Source organism: Oxyura jamaicensis, chromosome 18 (genome assembly GCF_011077185.1).
Source record: "Oxyura jamaicensis isolate SHBP4307 breed ruddy duck chromosome 18, BPBGC_Ojam_1.0, whole genome shotgun sequence".
NCBI classification, from domain to species: domain Eukaryota; kingdom Metazoa; phylum Chordata; class Aves; order Anseriformes; family Anatidae; genus Oxyura; species Oxyura jamaicensis.
In genome coordinates, this window is record NC_048910.1 from 12,514,433 (window position 1) to 12,539,570 (window position 25,138).

At 38.4% G+C, this 25,138-nt stretch overlaps 1 protein-coding gene across 12 annotated transcripts in view; it reads right to left on the minus strand.

The window, feature by feature from the left end:
* CCDC57 (coiled-coil domain containing 57) overlaps window positions 1–25,138 on the minus strand; it is a 42,520-nt gene that overhangs the window by 12,277 nt on the left and 5,105 nt on the right. Inside the window, exons 1-6 of one of the 12 annotated variants that reach the window (XM_035342457.1) lie at window positions 17,971–18,266; window positions 17,736–17,840; window positions 10,921–11,029; window positions 9,215–9,348; window positions 6,568–6,782; window positions 4,650–4,750 (exon numbers count right to left, since the gene is read on the minus strand). In XM_035342457.1, the coding sequence (XP_035198348.1) occupies window positions 4,650–4,750; window positions 6,568–6,782; window positions 9,215–9,348; window positions 10,921–10,971 (501 nt within the window). In that variant the 5' untranslated portion in view covers window positions 10,972–11,029; window positions 17,736–17,840; window positions 17,971–18,266. The other 11 variants (XM_035342455.1, XM_035342447.1, XM_035342450.1 and 8 more) reach the window with 11 other exon arrangements.

The following is a 25,138-nucleotide window of genomic DNA, read 5'->3' on the forward strand; positions in this document are numbered from 1 at the left end:
GTGAAGTAATACATATAGGATACACACCACATAACTGTAAACAAGAGAGAGGATAATATCAAAATAAAACGTGGAAAAAACATTCTACTGCAAGTAACAAGCTACCACAAACCCTTTTTTATGTAATTGTTGTGTGCATATGCACATGTGGGGTGGATATGATTTAAAACATTGTTAAGAGAGAAAGGCTGCAGAATAAAAAGTAGATTCTATAATCGGTTTTGTCTCTGCAACCCTAATTGAGTCTTGCACATACGAAGTATTTACCCAAAAGACCATAGAATCATTAAGGTAGAATCATAGAATAGAACAGAATCATAGAATCACATCCACCTTTTTCAAGAGCCTGGCTTCTTTCAGCCCCTTTGCAGGGGGACATGTTTCAATATTTATTTAACTACTCATCATTCACCAAACAAATAGTCTCCCTAAAGACTTTTTTTAATATTATACATTACCACAAGTATCTAAACATCACCCACGTTAAAATAGTTTTGCAAAAATCTTGCTCATCTACATGTTTACTCTTCTGTATATAAACAAAATAGAAGTGTAATACACTGTAACTGTGCAGCGCACTGTAATGGTGCTGTCCCAATCAGCTTTCAGCTAAAATCACCCTGAACACTGTGATTCAAAGAGTACACACTGAAAGGTGTTATCCATATGTACTGGGTCTGGCTGGGATGTTAACTTTCCCTGCAGCAGCCCATACAGTGCTGCGCTCTGCACTTGTAGCTAGAACAGCAGTGGTATCACACCGGTGTTGTGTCTGCTGCTGAGAAGTGCTGGCACAGCATCAGGACTCTCTCTAACCCTCCTAGGGGGTGGGCAAAAAAGTGAGAAACAAACATCACCAGGGCAGCTGACCTAAACCAACCAAAGGGATATTCTATACCATATGATGTCACACTCAGCAATAAAAGGTGTAAAGAGGAAGAAGAGGGGAGGGGTGGGCTCTCGTTGCAAAAACGTCTGTCTTCCTCCCGAACACCGGCTACGTGCGTAGAGGCCCTGCTTCAAGGACGTGGTCAAGCATCGCTCATTTGTGGGAAGTAGAGAGTAATTTCTTTCCTCTGCACTTCCACATAGCCTTTACTTGTTTTGTTTTGTTATTCCCTTTCCCCTTCCCTCTTTCCCTTTCCCCTTTTACCCTTTAGTTGAATAGTTTAATTAATAATAATATTTCCTTAATAATATTTTTTTCTCTTTAATTAAATTATCCTTATCTCAACCCGTGAGTTGTTCTTTCCTTTACTTCTTCCCCTTCTCATCTGAGGAGGGGGAGTGAGAGAGCGGTTGTGGTGTTCAGCTGCCTAGCACGGTAAAACCACCGCACCATACTAGCAAAAAAACAAACAAAACCACCACATTGGCTTAGTATGTCACGCAACTCCCAAACATTCTCTTACTTCTTCAGATTCACATATCTGAAAAAAGGAGAATAAAAGAGGAAGCCCTTGAGAACATAAACAGAAAGCATACAAGTCCACAAACACTGTGGGTAAGTGTTGTGGTTTAATCCTGGTAGGCAGCTCAGCAACACACAGTCTCTCACTCACTCCCCCTCAGTGGGACTGCAGAAAAAAACAAAAAGGTACAAGCTTAAGAACTCATGGTTTAAGATATTTTACTTGTGCACACAAGCAAAGGAAAATATGGAATTAGCTCACTGCTTTTTGCGCCAAGGGAGTTTTAGGTTGGATGTTAGGAAGAACTTCTTTACCGAAAGGGTTGTTAGACATTGGAACGGGCTGCCCAGGGAAGTGGTGGAGTCACCATCCCTGGAGGTCTTTAAAAGACGTTTAGATGTAGAGCTTAGGGATATGGTTTAGTGGGGACTGTTAGTGTTAGGTCAGAGGTTGGACTTGATGATCTTGAGGTCTCTTCCAACCTAGAAAATTCTGTGATTCTGTGATTCCCATTGGCAGGCAGATGTTCAACTGTTTCCAGGATCACAGGCTCATCACACATAACAGTTACTTAAGACAAATGCCATCACTCTAAACATTCTCCCTTCCTCCTCCTTTTCCCCAGGTTGTATTACTGAGGATGACATTATATGGTATGGAATAACCCTTTGGTCAGTTTGGGTCGGTTGTCTTAGCAGTGGCTCCTCCAAACTTCTTGTGTGCCCCCAGTGTCCTCACTGGCAGGGCAGCAAGGGAAACAGAAAAGACCTTGACTCAGTGCAAGCACTGCTCAGCAACAACTAAAATATCAGTGGGCTAGCAACACTATTTTTCATCACCAATCTAAAAATGCAGCACTCTACAAGCCTCTGTGAAGAAAACTAATTCAATCTCAGCTAAAACCAGGACAGACAGAAGGGTGGAGAAATAAATGCAGGGGTAGAATCTGTAAAAACATGATGAAAGACATCACAGTGGAAGAAGGAAAGCACGTCACATTGGTGTACAGAAAGTAATTTATATCAAAGCTATCAACATAAGCAGCTGAAAATTATTACATTCTGTCCTCATACAAACACAGTGAAATTAAAACACCGAGGCTTAACATAAAGAGAGGTAAAGGTAATGCCCACTTACAGTACTACCAACTGTCATACTATGTACCACCTCCATTGTACCAAGAGGCAAAAGTGCAATGCACGTCATTGAGAAGAATACTATTTCCTTAAAAATGATTTTACATGACCTTTTCATAAAAATATTCAACAGCATTACACACAATGACAGCTTGTAAGATGTAGAGTTAGGACTGAAATTCAGAAATCTTTTTCTTTTTAGGTCCTTGTCCTACTACTTGTTTATACACATAAAGCAAGAGTAATTCACTATTTCATACTGAAGATGCAGATTGCTGCCTGCAAAATATTCTTATTCTCGTATCCAGCCCTGAGAATTCAGTTACAATTTAGCACCATGAAGCAAAGGTTTTATCTCTGGCACAGAGAACATTCAGTAACTATCTTAGTGTCTCCAAGGCAAAGCCACACTCACTTTTTTTTTTTTTTTTGAGGTTTCATCCCTAATTAAAGGAACACAAAGAAAATAAGAATGCATCTGGGACTGTAGCTTGTAAAATATTTTCTGCCAAAGAAAAGAATAGTTGGTATATAATTCAGTTTTCAACTAATTCTGGAAGTAGCAGAAGAGGAAAAAAAGATCTTTCTATACTGGCACACAAGTTCCTAAATGTAATTTCACAGTAGGAACAAACAAAACTACTTTTATATTCAGCAAAATGATGCAATATTTAAACATATTAAACATCATTGTGGATGGTAGGTTGTGCACGTTTTCACACACGGTTCAGAAGGTTCTGAGATTTTATGTAAACATTGTTATTGTTTCAGCTCTTAAACCCTTAAACCTATTAGCTTTTAATGTAATTATCTCTCATCATTCTTTATTACTTAGTTATTATTTCAATTTTCTTGAACTCAGAAAGTTAGTGGTGAGTCTTAGCAGTAAAATTAAATCAGAAAACAGATATCGGTAGATTTTACAGATGACTTAATAATAAGAAAAAAAAAAAGAAATTGTATTTTAACCTGTCGTACTTTAAAATTCTTTTGCTATACCATGAAATCTCTGGGAGGCAGTAAGGGGAGAACGTATAATGACTTACTCCTTACTTGGTATTCTGTTTTATTGTTTCAGCTCTCAATCCCATTATTATTTTTACTGAGAGATGCCTCTGTCATAATTTAATGCCAACATTGCTCCTACCCTTTAAAACAACGTAATGAGAATTAACATTTGCAAACCCTAGAACTGAATAAAAACGCTTCCAGAGCCAATGAGCTTTTTCCTCTTTTGTGGTGTGAACTCTAACCTACGAAGGCACTCAGCGGTTTCTCCCAGTCATACCGAGCAGGTCCTTAGCCCCTCGGTGGCCTACGAGCTATGCAAAAGGCCCCCGAGGCCGGCCCGCCGAACCGGGGCCTCGCTGCCCAGTCAGCACCGCCCCCTAGAGATGGACTGGCGGAAGCGAGCCCCGCGAGCCGGCAGGTACGAGGCTCTCCGAGGAAAACCACCAGGCAGCCAGCCAGCCCACCTCAGGGAGTACCCCGCAGCGCTTCTGTGACAGTTCAGGTTGTCGAGCCTGTTTTGTGAAAATGCTTTTGCACGTCAGTTCCTCTAAAGGAAAACGCATACATCTCATACAATATCTCCAGTTCCTTTTTCTGGAGGACAAAGGGTAGAATAAGAAGAGGCTAAAAAAAGAAAAAGTGAAGAAAAAGAATAAAGACAAGGCAGGAGCTCAAATTCATATTTTCATAAAACAAAAAGCAAATGCAAACCAAAGCTTCACAGTAGCTGCTGGTTACAGTTCACTATTGATACAGTATCTACAGTATCATCTTGACCCACCTCAAAGCATATTGAAAAACTTTAGATATTAAAAAAAGGCTAGCAAATTTGAAACAGAAAACTCAGGTGATACACAACAGCTTAACAATTTGAAAGTGGGGGAGGAAAAATATCAAAAAGAGCTTGAAAGATCAGAAATGACTTGTGCCAGGGAATAATTAGTCAAAATTTATTCCCTAGAAAGAATGAGCATAAGTTTGTCTGAAAAAAACACTGCTAGCTCATTCCTGACTAAATAAGAGTATATAAAATAATATGCTAATTATTAATTACACATACATATTTTAGGTAGTTTAAATCTCTTCATACCTTTTCTGTGTTTGGGTTTATTATACAACCCAAGTTATTTGAGCTGACATTGATGTTGTTCAATGTGGTTCTAACTGAAACTTGGTCTGTGCAAAATGAACCTTTAAAAAAAAAGAGGAGTATAAAATGAACGTATACATATTTATATAGTTGGGCTTTCACAGCAATAGCTGCAGAACTTTTTCTTATTACTATACATTTATACTACTTCAGTAGATGTATTGTAAACAGAGCTGAGGAAATAAAGTAGTAGTCTCACAATATGTAAGTATCAGTCATCTACAAAATACAGAAGTATCTATCAACGACATATTACAAAGTTCAATTCGTGGGTAAGTAGCGCACAGACAGAAGTTTTTATTTCTTCCAATACTGCATCATTTAATTGTTGGGAAACTGTCAATACTCAGTATAGCAAGAATAGTTAAGACATAGCAGATTCTTTCTATCACAGCTGAAAAAAAATCACCAAGAAATTTAAATCAATTCTGAAAAATGTTTCCTTTACTTACAGTAAAAATGGGAGTCTGAACATTTTGAATTATGTGGACAAGGCAAGGGACTTTCTGGAAACCAGAAATGCCCTTCTAAGTTACTCTCCCACTGTCTTAAAAATTTTGCATTTAACATTATAAGCTCTTTTAGAGATCAAACAATCTCTATATATTTTTAAAGGGATATAAGAAGAATTCTTTTAGATGAATAAATAATTTCAGCCAAAGAAGAAATTGATAATTAATTTCTGAAAACATGTATCAGCTGACAAAAATGACTGGTTCTATTGGACACTGATAAACTCTGGCAGGCAAAAATTTTCTGCATCTTGGACTGTATCTTTAAAAAACAGTGGAACAACTTTAACCGCTTGTAAGAAAGAACTTTATTTAAAAATAATAAATTTTGCTTTAAGTGGTTATTAATGTTTCATTACTAGCAAGGCTAATGTCTCATTATTAGCAAGGCTACCAAGAAAAATATGCTTAAATTTAATAAAAATGCAGACTTTATTAGCTCATTATTTCACGTTATAAGTTAACAGTTTAAAACTAATTCTGCAAACTGATGTGACAGATCCAACCTTACTGCAAAATTAAAACAGAGAAGCTTAATGACAGCTTGTTAATGACAGCTTGGTACAACATAGTAATTTTTACCAGTGTTACCTTAGTTTTCTGAAATACAGAAAACAATTCATAGTGGCTCTGGAATAGCTTAGAGCAATCAGAACTTAAATGTTTACATAAACGACGCATAGAAAGATGCATAAAAAAAGCTATCTACCTGCACTTACATAACTGGTAAAATGTGCTAAAAAACAGGGCTAGCTATTCCACACAAGTCCTTGAAAAAGTTCTCATCTGTTCTTTTTTTTTTTTTTTTTTAATGAAAACAAATCAGAGCTCATTATTCCATTACTAAGTTATAGTTGATTCCTTCCCTATTTTCTCCAAAGTTCTAAGAGTCACAAGAATGTTTATGAAGAAAAATTGCCGTTTGTTTCCAAGCAGGCCTGTACTAGTGCCAACCAAAATCAAACTTCAAAAATTTTCATAAATTTACTACAAAATATCTCTAAATGTAGTGGACAAGCCTTCTGTAGTTCATGTATTTATTTTCTGTTATCAGCTTTTTCCCAAAAAGATTGATGCAAAAAGAAAAAAGATGGAAGTTTTTAATCAGTGATATACTAAAATGTTTCTAAGAGAGGATACAAGTCTGTTAGTCACCCACTGATTTGTGACAGTATTTGATAAAAGGGATGCATTTGAAAGTACTATGTATTTTTAATTCTGATACATTTTAAAAATGTTAGTTTCCTTAAGCTAAGAGTGTCACCTAAGGGAAGAAAAAAAAAGCATGCAGGACAGTTACACATACATCTATGTAACAACACCCTCAGCCCTTTCCATCAAATTACCAGGAGCGAGTGACGAGATTTCTGTAGTTAGGCCAATGACAGTTTGTTCTGTCAGAGGAAGAGAGGACTGCATCTGTTCATCAAGACTCTCCATTTCTTTCCTCATTTGTGCAACAGCAGCCCGAAGGCTGGCATTCTGCTCCTTCAGCTTCTGCATTTCCAAGATTGGAATATCTTTTCTAAGATAACTTTTATCATCATATTGAAGTATCTGTAAAATAAAAGCACAACACAATAACAATCCTTCATTCATGAGCAATACAGATCACGCCACACCACCACACACACAGATATTCATACTTTCAATCCAAGAATAGACTAGGGGAAACCAGATACTTTTTGGTACAGGAGTATGATAAAGCCCTAGAATTATAGAATACACACTATTATAGTCACTGAATTAATCTTAATTTGCAAACCATCCAGATCAGATTTTTTTTTTAAAAGGAGTCTAATGTGTTTGTAATATTTGTATTGAATGCTGCTAATTTATGTTACTGAGCCCCCAAAATGTTTCTTTGTATTCAACCCTAATCTTTCATTATTGCAAAGTAGCAGTCCTGCCTCTCCAGAGGGAAAGGCAATTCAAGGCTCTGTGCATAGGACACAGGTCAACAAAATACTTAAAATTCAACATTTATGCCTTGCATTGGCTTCTAATACTACTCCTTTTTAGTCTACTCCACTATTCCCCACTTTCCTCAGTCCCCTTACTTACCAGTTGCAAACCTATTCCAAGGGAGTGATCTAAAAGCTGGGACGCTAATGGACTTCAAATTAAATTTCCCTGTTGTAAGGACAGTGGCCGCCTCACAGTCCCTCTCCTGTGGCTCTTTCTGCCCTAAGAGTATGGGGTATCCAGAATATGAGAATAATCTCTATTCTGCTTTTACAATCTCTCCAAGGTTGTTTAGGTGAGGACTGAGGAAAGGGAGACTGAAAAGACTTGAAGAGAAAGGTAGCAGTAGGTACCAGTATATCAACCATGTGTATTCTGAATTCTAGGGACGAGAAATGCATCTCAATCTGCAACACACATATGAACCATTATGGTCTGAAACAGGAATACAACTGTTCCAGGTCTTTGCTAGTGGAAAAGCGTCTAAATGGAAGACCACATTTTCATCCAGAGTTACTCTAAGTGATCTTTCCTTATCAATGCACTTGTATGGTATTAGCGTACTCTAGGCACGTGATCGAAGCCATACTCAAACTCAAGCAATCACAAGCAAAACTTTCCAGGCTGGTGTGTTTCATATCTGTTGCTAAATTAAAGCCCAAGAATGACTAGTGCTATATTTCTAGCACTTTCAGGGGGGTCTCAGACCAATTTGAAGAAAGGAACCATACGCTGATGATATTGTACTACAATGTATTTAAACATTAATCTTTCTTGTCTCAGTAGTGCAAAGAAGATGCTAGCCAAGACACTATTACTTCTTTAGGAAGAATCACTGATGCAAATGTTACCAATTTTTAACTTTTAATCATTTTTTTTTCATGTTTGTTTACAATTCACTTTGTACAGAAAAAAAAATAAAGAAAAGGTCCTAGTTCAGAATACTACATATTTTTTATTGTTTGTTTTTGAAACAGTGACCCTTCACATCAGAGATAAAAACAGTTTTGCTGAGATGGGTACTGCTTGTCCTACAGGCCAAAAATGTAACACAGATAGAGAATATAAGAACATAAAGAAAACTGTGAAAGTGAAAACAAATTTATACCAGCAACAGTAACAGATTACAGTGGGCAAGAATAGTGAAAGTGAACAGTAAAATAATGTCCCCTTACCAATCTTTATTCTCTGTATTTGAATGAACAGTTTACAAATCAGACCAGTTTCAGATGAAACTGGAAAAACAACTTGCTCCGTAAGAAGTGTGTGCTCCAGTCTACCTTTGCCTATTTTATTATAAAAAATGTTTTCATGAGATATCTTCTTGAATACATTACTTTCCGTAGAAAACACTTGGGCATGCCTAACACTACTTTGTTTATTTCAGCAAGATCAGATAACACACACTTAATAGTCTACTGTTGAGTATCTGTAACTGCCCAGTAGGATGCACTGCAGCACAGTCATTACTTTCACTCTTTTAAAATAGACCATTTTCAACTCTTAATGCACAACCCTCCAGCATGGCTTCAAGCTGGCATTATGTTTCCAATTTTGAACTCTTTTTTTTTTTTTTTTAACATATGCATTTAAGTAGGAATGAAAGGAAAATTTGTTTCTGAGACTAAAATAAAGGACATTATTTTAAACAGCTGGCAAATTAAGAATTTTAAAGGCAAAGCTTCAAAATATAACTTGACAGCTTCCAAATTGACCCCAAGTTGCAACTAACGAAGAGTCTCAGGTACATTCCAGAAAACAATTCTTTCCATTCAGATGGGCCACAATGGTACTGTACGTTGTCTTTCTACATACAGACTGTTCATTTTCCCAGTAGGCAGCAGATCAGTCATAATGAAGCCCATGACACCCAACCATGTGTGTATTCCAGGATACGTATTTCTGTATTTTGAATTAAACAGGTGCCTTAGAGGAACTCTTTACAAGAAATCCAGTGGAAACAAGGCCCATAAAATTTTCATCTCAGAATGAATTTATCTAAGCCAAGACATGAAGTGTTGTCTAACCTTCTCTCCTTCAGGTAAAATACCATAGTTCAACGATGATGCTTGTATCGTCTGTTCTCTCTCAACAGTCATAGCAGAAAGAAGAGTTTCCATTTCATGCAACCTGTAGCCTGTCTTCTGTAGATCAGCATCAGCCTAGGAGAGAGGGAAAGAAGGGGAAGCAAAGGACATCAGTATCTAAAGTACAAAGAGAATAGAGATTTTTTTTTTTAAAAAGGAAAACAAAGAAAATGATTTTTTTCTTTAAATTACACGACAGGGACTCAAAGCATATACCTTTTGGCTCTGTCAAAAAATGCCTCCGCAGAAAAATAATTTGACTTCATTATCTCATCTTCTTACTGCAAAATGGACAGCGATTTTTCATTTCCCAAAAGTGTTCCTATGTTACCCCTATTAATATCTATTAATCGTTTTCAGAAAATGGGAAAGTAAAACACCAGAGTAAATGTCTGTATTATTAACTTCATGAACAGGAGTTTCCTCTGTACCCATGGTTTTACTTGGCCACTGGTCATTTAGAATTAGTTAGTCCACTGTGTAACTGTCTCTAAGCAATAAACATGTTGATACTGTATTTTGTTTTTCAGGAACATTTATACTTCATAAAATAAAGGTGTCCCCCCTTTACACAGGGGGATAGGTTAGGACAGGTGGAAACAGTATTAAAATAAAAGACGGTTGATTTAAATTAGATGTTAGAAGGAAGATCTTCACTCAGAGGGTGGTGATGCACTGGACCAGGTTGCCCAGAAAAGCTGTGGGTGCCCCATCCCTGGAAGTGTTTAAAGCCAGGTTTGATGAGGCCCTGGGCAACCTGATTTAATGGGTGGCATCTCTGTCTACAGCAGGGGAGTTGGAACCAGATGATCTTTAAGGTCCCTTCCAAACCAAGTCATTCTATGATTTTTGGCCTGACACTGCTTCTTTTTCTTCTTTAACGTCAAGAGAAAAGCAGTTTCATTTCACAAGCTCACTTCCAATTATATACTGTATTTGTTTGGATGAGAGGCCAAAAATTAAACATCCTAGTTATAATGACTGACCACATTGCTATGTAAATAATTTAAAATATTATTTTAATATCCTGTTCATACAAAAATAAGGAAAGACGGTTTTGTTGTTTTTTAAAATATAGACAGGTGAGAAAATTGCAATCTCCTCAAGGTTTCACAGCTGAAGGTCAAATTCCACTGACAGTTAGTAAGACTATTCTTTTATGATGAAATTACAGCAATGTAAGAGGCAGAATGGGAAAAAAGTGACTTGTAATCAGATGTATAACAAACAATGTATATTACCCATCTTCTAGTTTTTATTATATAAAAATACAATATATATATAGTATATTACTGCTTCTAGTTTTGAGGCTGACCTTTTCAGCAGTTTCAAGGTTAATAAATTTAGCAGTGTGCTGCCTACATAAAAAAAATCTTACACGATCTCAGATTACTAAACACATTCCCAACAGTTCGTTACAAGAGGCAGCTGCCAGACAAGTAAAGCAACAGCTACTAAACAAGTAGTGCATATATATATTTTAATTGTCATTATACCTCTCACAAATTTAAACAGAAAAGGCAAAACCAAAACAAAATACACACTTACACAATGATAGCAATATTAAAACATAATATTATCATAATACATAAATGATTGATAGGTGGCATCGTAGCAACACAACTTTGTTTCTCTACATTCCTATACCTGTTTCTGACAAGCAAGCTCTCCTTCTACTTCTTGGATTTTTCTTTCCATGTGATGCTTCAGGCTTATATACTCCTCACACTGGCGACCTACGTGACTGTCATTATAACTACAAACAAAAATAAATTTATATTAAAGAGCATCTCTGGTGAGCTAATGAGGCATACATATGAAAAAATCTTTTGAACAATAACACAACTAGAAATACAAGATGCCAGAATTTCCTAAAGAAACAGTCAGATAGATTTCCCCCCTCCTACTATTCATAATTAGCAATCACTTTTTAAAAATTATCTTGCACCTACATAAATAAACCTTTTAAAGCAACATGATCCACTATGTGCATACTATTTGATATCCTTTTTAAAATACAAGTTTTTACTGATTTTCCAAGATGTCCAGTTTCAATTAAAAAGGTCACACAATGCAAAGTATATCGTATGTTTCAGTAAATACTTTCAGTATGTTTCCCTCATGTAAAAAATGAGTATTTCAACAGTTCTCAGCTACCAAATTGTATTAAGTTTTGAACAGTACTCTTTAAAAATTAGATGTCCTCTTCTCACACAGGCTGATGACACCCTCAGATAACCTCCCCTTTAACCCATCATAGAGAATATCTACTGGTGAAGCTCCCTGAGAATGAGTTCAAGCGGATCATTTTTCCACGCTTCAAGTTACTCTCCACTTTCCCTGCCTTCTCCCACCCCCCTTTTCTTTGAACAGTTTTGTGATCAGCATATGTTGCCACGTTACCAAAGTCGAATGATAATACTTATTCAATCCTATTGCTATTTCTTTGGTGATACTTCAGAACATTCCATAAAGTACATTAGCCATTGCATCAGCCTTGGACCTTCTTGAACTGGTCAACCAGTGTGACTCTCAAGCGCACTTGTAAGGCTATATTGTGGCATTCAGCACCATCTTGTAAATATAATATGATCTCTTTTTGTTAGAAGCTATTGGACCTCACATTATGTTAAAGATACATATTTGTACCCTCTTTATTTATTGATCAATAGGGATTCATCAGAAAGTTAAGTATAAAATAGTTTGGACTAATTATAAGCTTTTAAAAATAGTTCATTACATATATTGTACAATGTATAAAGCTTTATATATTTTAAGTAAGCAAGCAAAGGAAAGAGAAAAAAATCATATATTTCTGTCTTTCTAGTTTCTAGACTCTAATCGTAATAACTTCTCCAGACAGCTACTGGTAGGATATTTTAAACTATGGCTACGATGAAAACACAGAAGTTCCTGTCATACAGAAAAGGTCAGCACCATACCATACAGGACAGGCAGAGGAGGCTGTGTTAGGACAAGTTCTGTTTAAGTCTGCTGCTCCCAACAGTTATATCACTGTGCATGGTAGAACATTTCTAACTTCACTTACAAACATTTGAAGCCTTATCCATACTTGCATTCACAATATAATTCATCTCTGAAAGTCTTGTTCAGTATCAATCGCTTCCTTCCCTTTCTTGAATATGAGATGTTTCACTGCTCAAAAAGAAAGCCACAACTTTGGTTCTGATTAAAGGTCTGACCTAACAGTATTGTTCTCCCAGTTCCTTAGCAACACATCTACAGACCTGTCAGTATCTGATCTAGCTAGCGTCCAGCAAGTTATTGCTTTTCTTGTCTTAATTTGGGTAACTATTTTGCCTACTGCTATGAGCAGAAGAACAATAAGTTACCCCCTAAAAATCAAGCATCATGTATGATTGTTACAAATTAAATTCTGGTATCGTAATGATAAATTATGAAATCAATCCCCAAGGAAAAAGTGTTCCCTTCTGACAAATCCTTTTCTGCTCCCCACAATGTGTCCCCTATAATCATGCCAGCTCCCCAACACACACCCCTTATATAGGGACATGCTGTCCTAGGGAAAGCACACTTTCCATAGGGAAAGCACTCTAATTTTCACATAATGCTACACTGTCTCTAACCCATTGCTATAAATTGGGTAAGTCACTGGTGGAACTCAAGATATAGGAAGTGTAAAAATAGCCAGGGTCACTTCTGTTAGCCTTCACTCTGTTCATGCTCTAAGCATCCCTCTGTCAGGATAGACAACCTTAGCTCCATAGTCAGAGTGCTCTCTACTGTATGAACAGTGTTGCTGCTTTAACCCAATGCAAGTTTTGTCTTAGAGGAGCTAAGTTTCCCTTTCCTGCATACCATTCTAAGGATGTCACATAGAATCATTTAGGTTGGTAAAGACCCTTAAGACCATCAAGCCCGACCACCAACCTAACACTACCAGGTCCACAACTAAACCATGTCCCTAAGCACCACACCCATACATCTCAAGTACCTCCATGGATTGGAACTCCTTTTCCATGGGCAGCCCATTCCATTGCCTAACCGTCCTTCCCTTGATGAAATTCTTCCTGATTTCCAGTTTAAACCTTCCCTGGCACAACTTGAGACCATTTCCTTGCATCCTGTCACTGGCAACCTGAGAAAAGAGACTGACACCCTCCTTGCTACAACTTCCTTTCAGTTAAATATAGAGGGTGATGAAATCTCCCCTCAGCCTCCTTTTCTGCAGACTAAACCCCAGTTTCCTCAGCTGCTCCTCATGTGTCTCATTTCTAAGTCCCTTCACCAGCCTTGTTGCTCTTCTCTGGACACATTCCATCAACTCAATATCTTTCTTGTAGTGATGGGCCCAAAATTGAACACTGTACTTGAGGTGCAGTCTCACCAGTGCTGAATAGGAAGGAACAGTCACTTCCCTGGTCCTGCTGGCCACACTATTTCTGATACAAGCCAGGATGCCATTGCCCTTCTTGGCCACCTGGGCACACTGCTGGCTCATTTTCAGCTGGCTGTTGACAGGTACCCCCAGGTCCTTTTCTGCCACTCTTCCCTGAGCCTATTTCACTGCCTTGGGTTGTTGTGACCCAAGTGCATCACGTGGCACTTAGCCTTGTTGAATACCATAAAACTGGATGTAGCTGATCAACCTAGCCTGTCCAGATCCCTCTGCAGAGCCTTTCTACCCTCAAGCAGATGAGCACTCCTGTACAACTTGGTGTTTTCTGCAAACTCACTGATGCACTTGTTTCCTTCATCAAGAATCATAGAATCATCATAGAACAGCTTGGGTTGGAAGGGACTTTAAAGATCATCTAACTCCAAAACCCCTGCCATAGGCAGGAATGCCACCCACTAGATCAGGTTGGCCTAGGCCCCATCCAATCTGGCCTTGAAAGCCTCCAGGGATGGATCATCATTGATAAATCAAGATCACTGATAAAAATAGTAAACAAAATTGCCCACAGAACTGACCCCTGGGCAACACCTCTTGTGACCAGACACCAACTGGATTGATCTCCATGCACAATGACTATTTCAACCTGGCCATCCACAGTTTTTTACCCAGCCAACAGTACATCCACCCAAGCCATGAGCAACCATTTTCTCCAGGGGAATGCCGTGGGAAATGGTATCAAATGCTTTGCTGAAGTTCCAGAGAACAACATTCACAGCCTTTCCCTCATCCACCAAGCACAATGTTGTATCATAGAAGGAGATCAGGTTAGTCAAGCAGGACCTGCCTCTCATCCACCTATGTTGACTGGGTTTAATCACATGGTTGTCCTGCATGTGCCATGTGATGGCACTCAAGATGATGTGCATCTCACCTGCAAAATTGTTACAGGTTTCACTGATGCTCTTCATGGTTTTGTTGATAGTATTTGTCTCTTTTTCTTCTTTCATTGACAAGCATTTCCTTCAGTTTATTCAGCTGTATTCTTTTAGCTTGTTAAAATTTTCATGCATGTCTTGCAGTTGCTTTATGACATCTTGCAGCATTTTCTTTTGACAAACAAACTGGCAATCATGTAGCTCTCTTACTAATTACTAAATGCCACTCCATTTTGGGGTGTGAAAATATAATTTTTGCCTTTATACAGGTGGAAAACAGAGGCATAAAATAATTTAGTCACTCAAAGAAAATGCTTTCTGTCAAGAACCTAGGAGCAGTCTAGCGCCAAAAGAAGAGCTGTTAACTGCATACATTTCTCTTTTCTTGAAGACATTTATGACAAGTCAAATCAAATGACTGCCTATTAGATCTTTCCATCCACTAACAATATTAATTGCTGTGTCCCATTAGTCTTTTCTTGCCACCATCATCTTGATATACTTCCTGTGTCTGCTTCCCAATTATACTTTACTCATCAATTACAAACCTCCTGTTCTGTTCTCAGTTAAGTCACTTTTCAAAAATTACAACAGATATGAGGAAATAGTTTTATTTCAGTAACACGTTAACCACATCTTTAAACTTAAAAAGCAAGTAAACAACATAGAAGTAGTGCTCTTTTCTGGTGTAACTATCTGCTTCACTTCCATCTCTTCCTATTGTTTGTTCTCCATATTTACCTTATATATAATGATAAACTCGGCAGAAGAGAAGCCATTATTATTTCCAGAAGTACTATATATATCATGGCTGATTTTTACTTTAATAAATAAATATCTGCTCTGATTAAAAAAAAAAATAAAAAAATCTCTGGAGTCATTGCAGCTTCTTGTCACACTATATTATTCTGTGTCAGTAGTTCCAGATAATCCCATCTGAATAAGAACAGGGTTGCAGAGTACAAATCAGACAAGTGTGCCTTTCAAATAGTGGCTTTTTAATCTCCTTAAATGAAAGAGATTTCCAGATCAGCAAATGTGATGCAGTATCTCTATGCTAAAGCTTGGCACAATTTTAACCTCATTTTTCCTCACAGATAAACTAAAGAAATTAATTCTCCATGTTCAAATAATGAGTCTCTGCTAGCTGAAAGTGATAAGCATTAAAACAAACAAACAAACAAACAAACGCTTACTATTCTCAGGCATGCTGAATAACAGAACAAACACTGCTAGAAGACAACAGTCTAATGGTCCTAATTCTGCTGGCATAGAATTCCCATTTACTTTTAAGGCAATCAAAATCAAATTAAGTATTCTGTTCATATTATGCATTTTGTTAGCAATCTTCAAATTATGCTACAGTATACAGAATAGTATAAGTAGTATCTTCTTCATTTGTGTAAGCAGAAATAGATTTTTTTTGTAAAACATATAGAAGTGGATACTCATGAGCAGTACTGCCTCTTTGCCTGTTACATGCAATGCTACATAAATACATTAAAGATAAGCTACACCTATGGTATGCTTTCTGAACTCTAACACTGAAAGAAACTATGCTCAGTCTAAACCAAATAAAGTATCAAAACACTTTTGTAAAAGCCATGTAAAAAAACTGACACATGCTTCATTAGCTAACTTTAGCAATACATTATTAGACATTACCTTTGTGTAAAGAATCAAAAATAAAACCACATCTCCAGCTTTTTAAATCCTTGAAATTATCAAACTTAAGTCACTTTACTTTTTTGGAAATAAGTGGTTAAGAACAATAATACTTTTTCTATTACTACAACTATTACTAGCACTATTATTACAACCATCTCAAAATTAAAAAGTGATGCAAAGTTTCCCATAAAAATAGCTTGCCTCTAGAAATATACTTCCTCCCCAACAGCACATCTTACTTGAATTAATGGCACTTGTAAATTGAAAGAGGTACTCTGAAGTGGATGTGTGTTATATTTAACATGAGAATCACCACCTTCATAGAAAAATATGAATAAGTAAAGATGGAAGATTGCTGTTATTGCAATATGACCCACAGACAGCGTCCTATCAGGATCTATGCCCATCTCTGCTTACTGCCTTAAACTGAAAGGTGTCAGTAGCCTTAAACATGTGCTTTCCACCAGAGACCTGCATTTTTTTTTTTTTTTTTTAGAAATGCATTTTAATGGGAGATAAGGGAGTATTTTGCCATTAATAGCAGTCATATTTATAACTGCAAGTTAACTTGAGTAATGACCATATCAGAAATCAGAGTCAGAATGGAACCTCCCTGCCATGGGCAGGGCACCTTCTACCAGACCAGGTTGTTCAATGACTTGTGCAACCTGGCCCTGAACACTTCTGGGGGTGGGATTTCCGGGGAAATCACAGTGCAATTTTAAGTATAACTTGCATAAATCACCTGGATGTCTGACAGTCAAGAGAAGAACAGTAAAAATACATCTAATGACATTAAAAGAAGGAAGCAGCATAGATATGAGATTACATCTTACAACAAGAACAGCTTAGCCATACAACATAAACTGCAAAGATACCCATTAAAATCCAATCACTTACTTCAAGAATATCCATAAAGAGCAGGTTGATAGGTACTCCTGTTGCTCCACATATGGGCTTAATGGAATTTATATCAGCCTCTTTTACCAAAGAAAAATTATGGCTTGGTGCTCAATCAAACAGAATTGAATGCAGCTAGCATATCTGATTCAGTGGAGATTTCACTGTTGTTACTAATAAAATGCTACTTCAGTGACACAAGATTAGATACTACATTTGAGCTAGTCACTTTTCAACTAAATAAAGAGAACAAGGTGATGCCGAAGAACAATTCAGCATAACAGCTGAGAACCTTTCCAGCCTAAATGATCCTATGGTAACCTTCAGACTTCCTTACAACCCCTACTTGTCAAATAGATTTAAATTCTTAGCTATCCTTGTAACATATTGCATATTGCACCAAGAATAAGATATGCATAACAGACTGGTAGCACTAATACAGTAGTATTGCTTGGATTCTTTTCAAAACTACTAAAAAGAGTGAGACACTCCCACAGAGCCTGTAATCATTAAGTGTCTATCTAGTCACAATTGTTTTCCTTGATGAAGCATTAAGAGACAGAAAAAAAAAAGACCACCTGAATTTTATCACAGATATTTCACTATGTGCTGCAAGTCACAGGAAGACATCCAAGTAACACAGGCCACATATGTACAGCTACAGCATTAAGTAGTTCTGTGTCCTATCACTGTTGCAAAAAAAAACATGCAGTTCCTAGAAAAAAAAAAAAAAACACTACAGTCAGTTATACTAGTTAGCATCACTTCCGTGCTGTTTCTCTCTTCACTGTCAGTAGCTCTTCTGCTATTTACCTTCCAAGTAAGGTCAGACATATAAAACAGCAAACATACATCATGCATTACACAATCTTATCAGAGCAGACAAAACATAGCAGAAACTGTAGGATAGGTTAAGGACCAACAGCATGTAAAAGAAACCTGGGATGTCTGGTAATAAGTAGGGACGCATAGCTAGCAAAGTACATGATGGGCTGTACTATGGAGCTTCATGGCTGCCTGATGTCAGGCTCTACTATTAGACAGGACAAGCAGAAGAATGGAAGGCATAAGGGACTGCATAAATAAAAGATAAAGTATGACTGTAAGAAACAATTACCCCTGAGACTGGGAAACAGGTACATGTGCTAAAGAGTATCCAGGAAGATAAATAGAAAGTTATGCACTACAAGAAGCACTAAACTGGGTCCCTAGAACAAGTATTCTCAGGAATGACAGGAAGAGACAGATACATGCATGGAAGAAAAGAAAGCTACTGGCAAGCCAGGGACCAAGTACTCCGGGGGACACTTAAAGTGCAGAGAGGGAGAAAAAGACAGAATTAAACATGAGAGAATGAAAACACTGCCTGGAGGAAAGCCAGCTGGCGGGAAGCAGATTGTGGGATGAGGAGTGAGAAGTCCCGTAGAGGGCTCAGAGGGTCTTGAGTCTAGTGCTCTGAGGCAGAAGAGCACATGCAGATGGCAGGCAGACTGCCGAGGTCGAGTACCCTGAAAGAAGGCAGTAGAGAAGAGCATAACAGAAGATAATGCTTGAGACTTAGAGGCAGCAGATAGAGGGCACGTCATGGCAGGAAGAGAGCAGAAAGACAGGTCCCCTAAGAGAGAGGGGGGCACAAGACGCACGGGAGCCGCGTGGCAGCCCTGAAGGACATGCGGAAGATGCGCGGACGACATGCCTTCTGATGGCGCACGCGGTGTAACCCGTACACAGCTTAGCCCCTACCAACGCCAACCCACCTGTCTTCCTGTTCGCAGCTGTAGGCCGTGTCTCTATGGGAACCGTGGTTGGCCCCGCCTGTCCGGTGCGGGGGGGGGGGGGGGGGCGTCACCATGGAAACCGCGGCCCCTGACGTCCGTCCCAGCGTTAGCCCCGGGCGGGCCTCTGGCGAGCAGAGCTCGCACCCAATCCGCGCTCCGCCGGCCGCGGCCCCGCCCGTCCTCCGCTGGCCCCGCGGCCGTCAGCCGCGAGCTGCCGCCTGCTCCAGCCTTGTTCGGTACTGACAGTTGGTTCCCCTCGCTTCCCCCCTTCTCGCTCAATAAACCAGTGCTAATCGGTTTCTCTCGTAGCATTCGCTCCCAGCCGCCTAGTACCATAATCTCTTGCTCGCATCTTCCCCGTTAACATACAGCAGTCCTACCTTCACATTGTGCGAGTAAGCACACACCCCTTTTTAATTCCAGCCTCTTTTAATAATACCCACTTCTCCCAACACGCAGCCAACACTTGTGTCATAGTCTCAAATACCATTTAGCTGTTCGCTTGTCTTCCTATATTTATCATTCATTAGTATTAAACAATTTCTCCCTACTAGGAGCTGTCAGAGAGCAAGCTTTCCGTTCTCTCCTAACTTGCTGCGCATTGCTTGAAAAGCTTCAAAAAGCTTCTAAAACCTAAGCTTGGGCAAACTGAAACTATAGGTTATGCAGCACAGTTAAGTATGTTCTGCTACCAAGCCACTTCATTATTCACAAATGTATCCATCAATTAAAACAGAGTACATCATCTACGTGACACTGAGGAAGATGTAATGCATTAACTGGACGTAAAGTGTGATTTTCCCTTAGTCATTCTAGATGACTTGCTTGTCTGGAAGTCACGAGGCAAACTTCCTGTAATGCTTTCTTTTTTTGTCGTCCTTCTGGATTATATAAAATGCTTTGCCAGGTGAGAGACCTTTCAGAAACATGAATGTTGCATGAATTGTAATTATACCTGAAGTATACTAATTTTTAGAAAGTAGAATATTTTCAAAGTCCTTACTTCTGTTTCCTTACGTCGTCAGAGGAAAAAAAAATCCTGAGCCCACATCACCTAAGGAAAGGATAGGTTATTTCCACCGGTAGCTATTATTGAAAATTAGAATCAGAATTAATAACCACTCTTTTGAAATAAACTGTTTCATTTAGCTACACAAAGTGTATCTACATATGTCAAAAAAATAAAATTAATAAAGGGATTTTGTTCATTTGTTTATAAAAATCACCTCTGGTTTAAAATACACAGTGAAATCTGGCCTCAAATCATCTTCAAAATCTTTTGAGCATACAAAAATTACTGCAAGTCCAAACATAACTTCCACTTTGCAATGGGCCTCTCAAAGCATTCATCGGAATCAATACATAGTAGGTGAATGCTTAAATCCATGTACCATTTTGGCATACTCCTTTTCCTTCAGTCTTACCCCGGGGTTGCTCAGCCTATCAATTATGTTATCTTTTGCAAAACTTCCTCCTCCTCTTCCCCCCCTTCATTCAGATTAGCTGTCATTTTCTCTGATGTACCTTCAGATAGTCCCTAGTCACACAATTAATGCACGTTGGTTCCCCAAATGAGTGACTGATAACTTCTACTAATTCAATACTGCTTAGAATTGGTCAATCTAATCTTAACAGTGAGTCAAAAAAAAATTACACAACATGGAGTTTCACATCAAGGTAGAAAGCAAAATAAATGCAGAAGACATCCTGGTTTCATAGACAGAAATGAAAGGAAGCATTTTATTTTATAACAAAAATTATCAGGAATTTAGAATGGAGAACCAGACTTTCTGATCTTACCAAACACTAGTGAGTTCAGGAAGATATAGCCTAAAGGCAGATTTCAGCCACCTCTGAGAGACCTTCAGAGACACAGCTTCTAAGTATAAGTCTTTGGCCCCATCACTGTATTGCAAAATAGCAGTATTTACATGTGGCTTCATGAAGAAATAAAATGAACTTAACCTCTGAAAATGGTCCATTTTTAGAGATAAAAGCAGTATATCTGGGCTACAAATATATTACTATGCTTGAGAGCACTTTTAAGCTTCTGCTCCAAAGGCGACGTCCAACTCATCATGGCCCAGCTCAGTAAGACAAGTCCCATGATTACACAAACTATTTACACTGCCTCCCTCAGCTTTGTTTCTAGGGAATAAAATAGTTCAGGGCACAAGGCACCTGAGAACCATGGCATACTCCAAAGATGCCTATCTGGACAGTCAAAGGAACAGGCTTATGAGAAACATCAGGCAGGGGTTCAGTAAGTAAATACAAAGTCTACCTTAATTAAACTTAAAAATCAAAATATGCATCATAAAAGCATTTTTTTAAAGTGAGCTTTCCTTCAAATGAATAAACTTCTTGTTTCCACAGAACCACAAGGAATGTTTTGGTATAGAGAATACTACTTGACAAACAGTAAATGTAAGCAAAAATAAATAAACCAAAACTAACATTTTAAAGATCATCTTCTAAATAAAAGTGGCGCAGCTTGCAAGGGACTTTAGAGGAACTTTTGATCCCCAGTATCTCTGAAATTTGGGCGCTGCTACTAAGCAACGTTTAAATGTATATTTAGGAAACATTTAAATTCCAGTTTCATCCAGGTTAGAAGAATTTGATTTTCATGTCTATCTGTACAATAACTGTGGGTTCTTATTTTTAAGACTATACACATCTTTGTAGGTACAGTTCATGTTCCTCAAATGCATCTTGAGAGTAATAAAAAAGCCTTTATTTTCATACTTGCTTTAGAAACAAACTAAAAATTGTTGAAACCTTGACTCTGAATATTACCGGTCTTTCTGCAGTAAAGATTTTACAAGGACTCTTTGTATAACATGGTCTGCTACATGTACCTTCTGAAGCAAATGCAGAGATATATGCCCACACGGTATAGTTAGCGGTGTCTGAAACCATTTGAAATGTTCGATGTTATTGTTAACATTCTTAAAAACATTGCAGTAGAAATCTGTAATTAATATAACATGCTCAATTCAAGTTTAAATGAGAAAATATAGCCTCAAAAATAAAATGTCTATAAAAGCCTAATAAGAATAAATATTTACAGGCACTTTGAAGGTAATATTTGGGACTTACCTACAAATGGAACAGCAAAGACTGCAGTTGGAATGGAATAGTAAACAACTGCCAATCAAAAATGTTATGACAGAAACATCTCTACAGTTTAGGTGTTAAGGAAGACATTTGCCATAGGAAGACCTAAGTTTAACAGAAATTAAGCTTTGTATGTTAGTTACTTTATTCCTATTACGCTATATTATTTCTATTGCTCCTACAATCAGTAACAATCCTTCAGCCACTTTTTACTCTTTGTAAGCCTGACTAGGTAAAATTGTCAGCATTCTCTTGCTGTTTTTACTGATGTGAATAGCAAAGTTAGTAGATTCACTACACCTATACTCCATCTTTAATGGAAACAATCCATGAATTTCATTAAGATCAACAGAGGAAAATGCAAAGTACTGACCCTGGCAAGGAATAACGCCCATGCATTGATACAGACTGGGGTCTTGATGGACAACAAATTGCCCATGAGCCAGCTATGTACTCTTCTATTTGGTAGACAGGATACCGTTAGCCTTCTTTGCTGCAAAGGCACAAAATAAACCATAAAAGACAAGTCAAATGGAGTATGTCAATAAAGAACACAGTGGGATCTTTATTTGGAAATCTGTAAGGAATTACAGTGTGCAGGACTTTCCTATTGAGAATCCTCCTTAGCAAAAAACTGAACTGAGATTTTCTCAGTCTACTCTGGATAGAGAATTTGCCTAGTTAATGATTCCTCATGAGTTTGTCTTAACAACACTTTGAGATTATCTGTAACTGGCATACTTAGAAATGAACAATAACAAGATGCAGAAAAGATGTGTGATTTTTTTAAATTACTATTATTTAATTAGAATTGTAGATTTTCTTTTCAAAGCTCTAGTCAGAGGTAGATGCCGTAAGTCACTGTGTTTTGAGTTTTCTTTGCTGCACCTTAACATTCCCTCTACTCATACATGTATTACAGCAAATTTACTGCTTAAACACATGCTATTTAACTCCACTTAACAGGTAGGGGGGTTGTGCCTTCATCTCAGTTCCAAATATATCTGAGGTTATCCAGACTCTATTCAGGCTTCTGCAAGCACAGCAACCCTGTGTTCTGCTCAATTACACTAGTGCCTTGTTGAATACTGAATTAAATCCAATGATCCTGGTACCTTGGCACATCATCTATGAGCACATCACTTTGAGAAAACGTTCTTCAAAAACAATGGGAGTAATCAGATACAAAAGTGACATCAGAAAACACTGTTCACAATTTTCTCAGCAGCTGGACTATGGCTATGGACATCCATTCTGAAAAATAGACTCATGTCACACTTCTGCCTCTATGATAAGACATTGACCTCTTAAATAGTTTTACAACTAACCTCTTAAAAGTGTTCTAGAACTGAACTCAAGCCAGACAGCATGTGTTGCACTCTTCTGACTGGGTCGGAGGAAGTGGAAGTCTGCACAGAGATAGAGGATCTGGAAAGGGCAGTGTTCCCAGACATGAAGATACACCAGTTCTTTTTCTTGTCTTTTTAACGTGTTTGGTGAACACCGGTTTCCTTATCTAGCCTCTTATATCATTTGAGTGCCTATAACAGATACTGACGGTTTAGAAAAAAACCATAATGTAGGTGCACCTACAGGATACAGATGATATATTGGCAGGGACTTTGCTTCTCCTCTCTCCATTCCTTGGTACCTCCATCCATTCTGAAAATATCTCAACAGTACAAATCTCTAAGGTTTTAAGAATTCTACTATGGAGCTATACAATTCTATGATATAGTTACTCAAGTACTGTAAAATAATAAAGCAAAACGTTTTGCAGGATGGAACTGCCCCTCCTTAAGAAATTAGTCAGAGACTGGGGCAATGTGTGGGAGGCAGTTCCATTTATCAAGAACTGTAACTGTTTTTCCTGTCTGGCAATAGAGAACCTACTTTTTCCTGGAGAACCAAGATTACCTGTAGAGACAAAAAGTGTCTCTAGTTGCTGGACTCCACCAATTTTGCTGGGCTGCAGGCACTGTACCACTTGCTTCAGAAGCTCCACAACACTTTGTGTTTGTTGCTCTTATGCAATTGCCTTCAACTAACCTGTAAGTGAATGGCCCGAATTCAGGTAACAGTAGATGGGTAAAAACTAGTTTTACTTATTTTTAAGATTAGCAATGTGTATCTCACTGGTTGAATGCTGTCTACCTAAACAATCCACCTAGCCATGTTCATCGTTGTTTATTTCTGCAATTAATCGCTAAGAGAGTAAAAATTAATACTACACCAAACCTGAATCAAAAGTCAGAGCCAACCTAATGAAAAGAAAAAAAATCTATGGAGTCTAGAGGGTTTCAGATCTTCCCTCTGTATTACCCCGTTTCATCAAGTAGCTTCTAAAATACTGGATGTTACTAAGCTATACAATACCAACTCTCATAACCTCTACTAGTTACAACACACCTGTGCATCTCCACACTGGTGATAGGAATGATAAAAACATGGACTGGACTGTGTGCTGTTAAGTGTTCTATAAAATGGAGCACATATTCCTAAATTTCTTAAGCCCTGAGTAGTCCAAGGAATACTACTGTCTGTGCTACACTTCAAGAACCCATCACAACTTGCATGGATGCTGCACAATAGCAGCTGTTCACAGTTTTACACACACAGAGTTTTATAATTCAACATTTGTATGAATACCAGTAGAGCCACAGCAGATCAACAAAGACAGGTCACTCCATCTGAATTTTAAAAAGAAGGAAGCTCATAGAAGTCCTTCTTATGTGAAGAAACAACAGAGGAACTGCGATCGCTCAGTGGAAAACACAAATGGCAGCACAGAACAAACCTCAGCTACAGAGGCCGATTTGCTCATGAAAGCCTATGGCTCCTTTGGGCAGCTAGGGCAACATCCCATGCGGGCTGGATCCAGCCCCGCGTGGCGCCCCGTGGAAGCTCGCGCCGGCGCCGGTGCCCTGCGCGACGGCCTGCGCGGCCCCAGGCGCCCGCGGGGGCTCCGCTTCGAGCGGGCGCCCTTCAAGCCGCCCCGGCGCGCCGCGGAGCCGGGCTACACGCGGCCGGGGGAGCCCCTGCGCCGGCCGACCAGTAGCGGCGGGAAAGGGGTCACGTGGCGG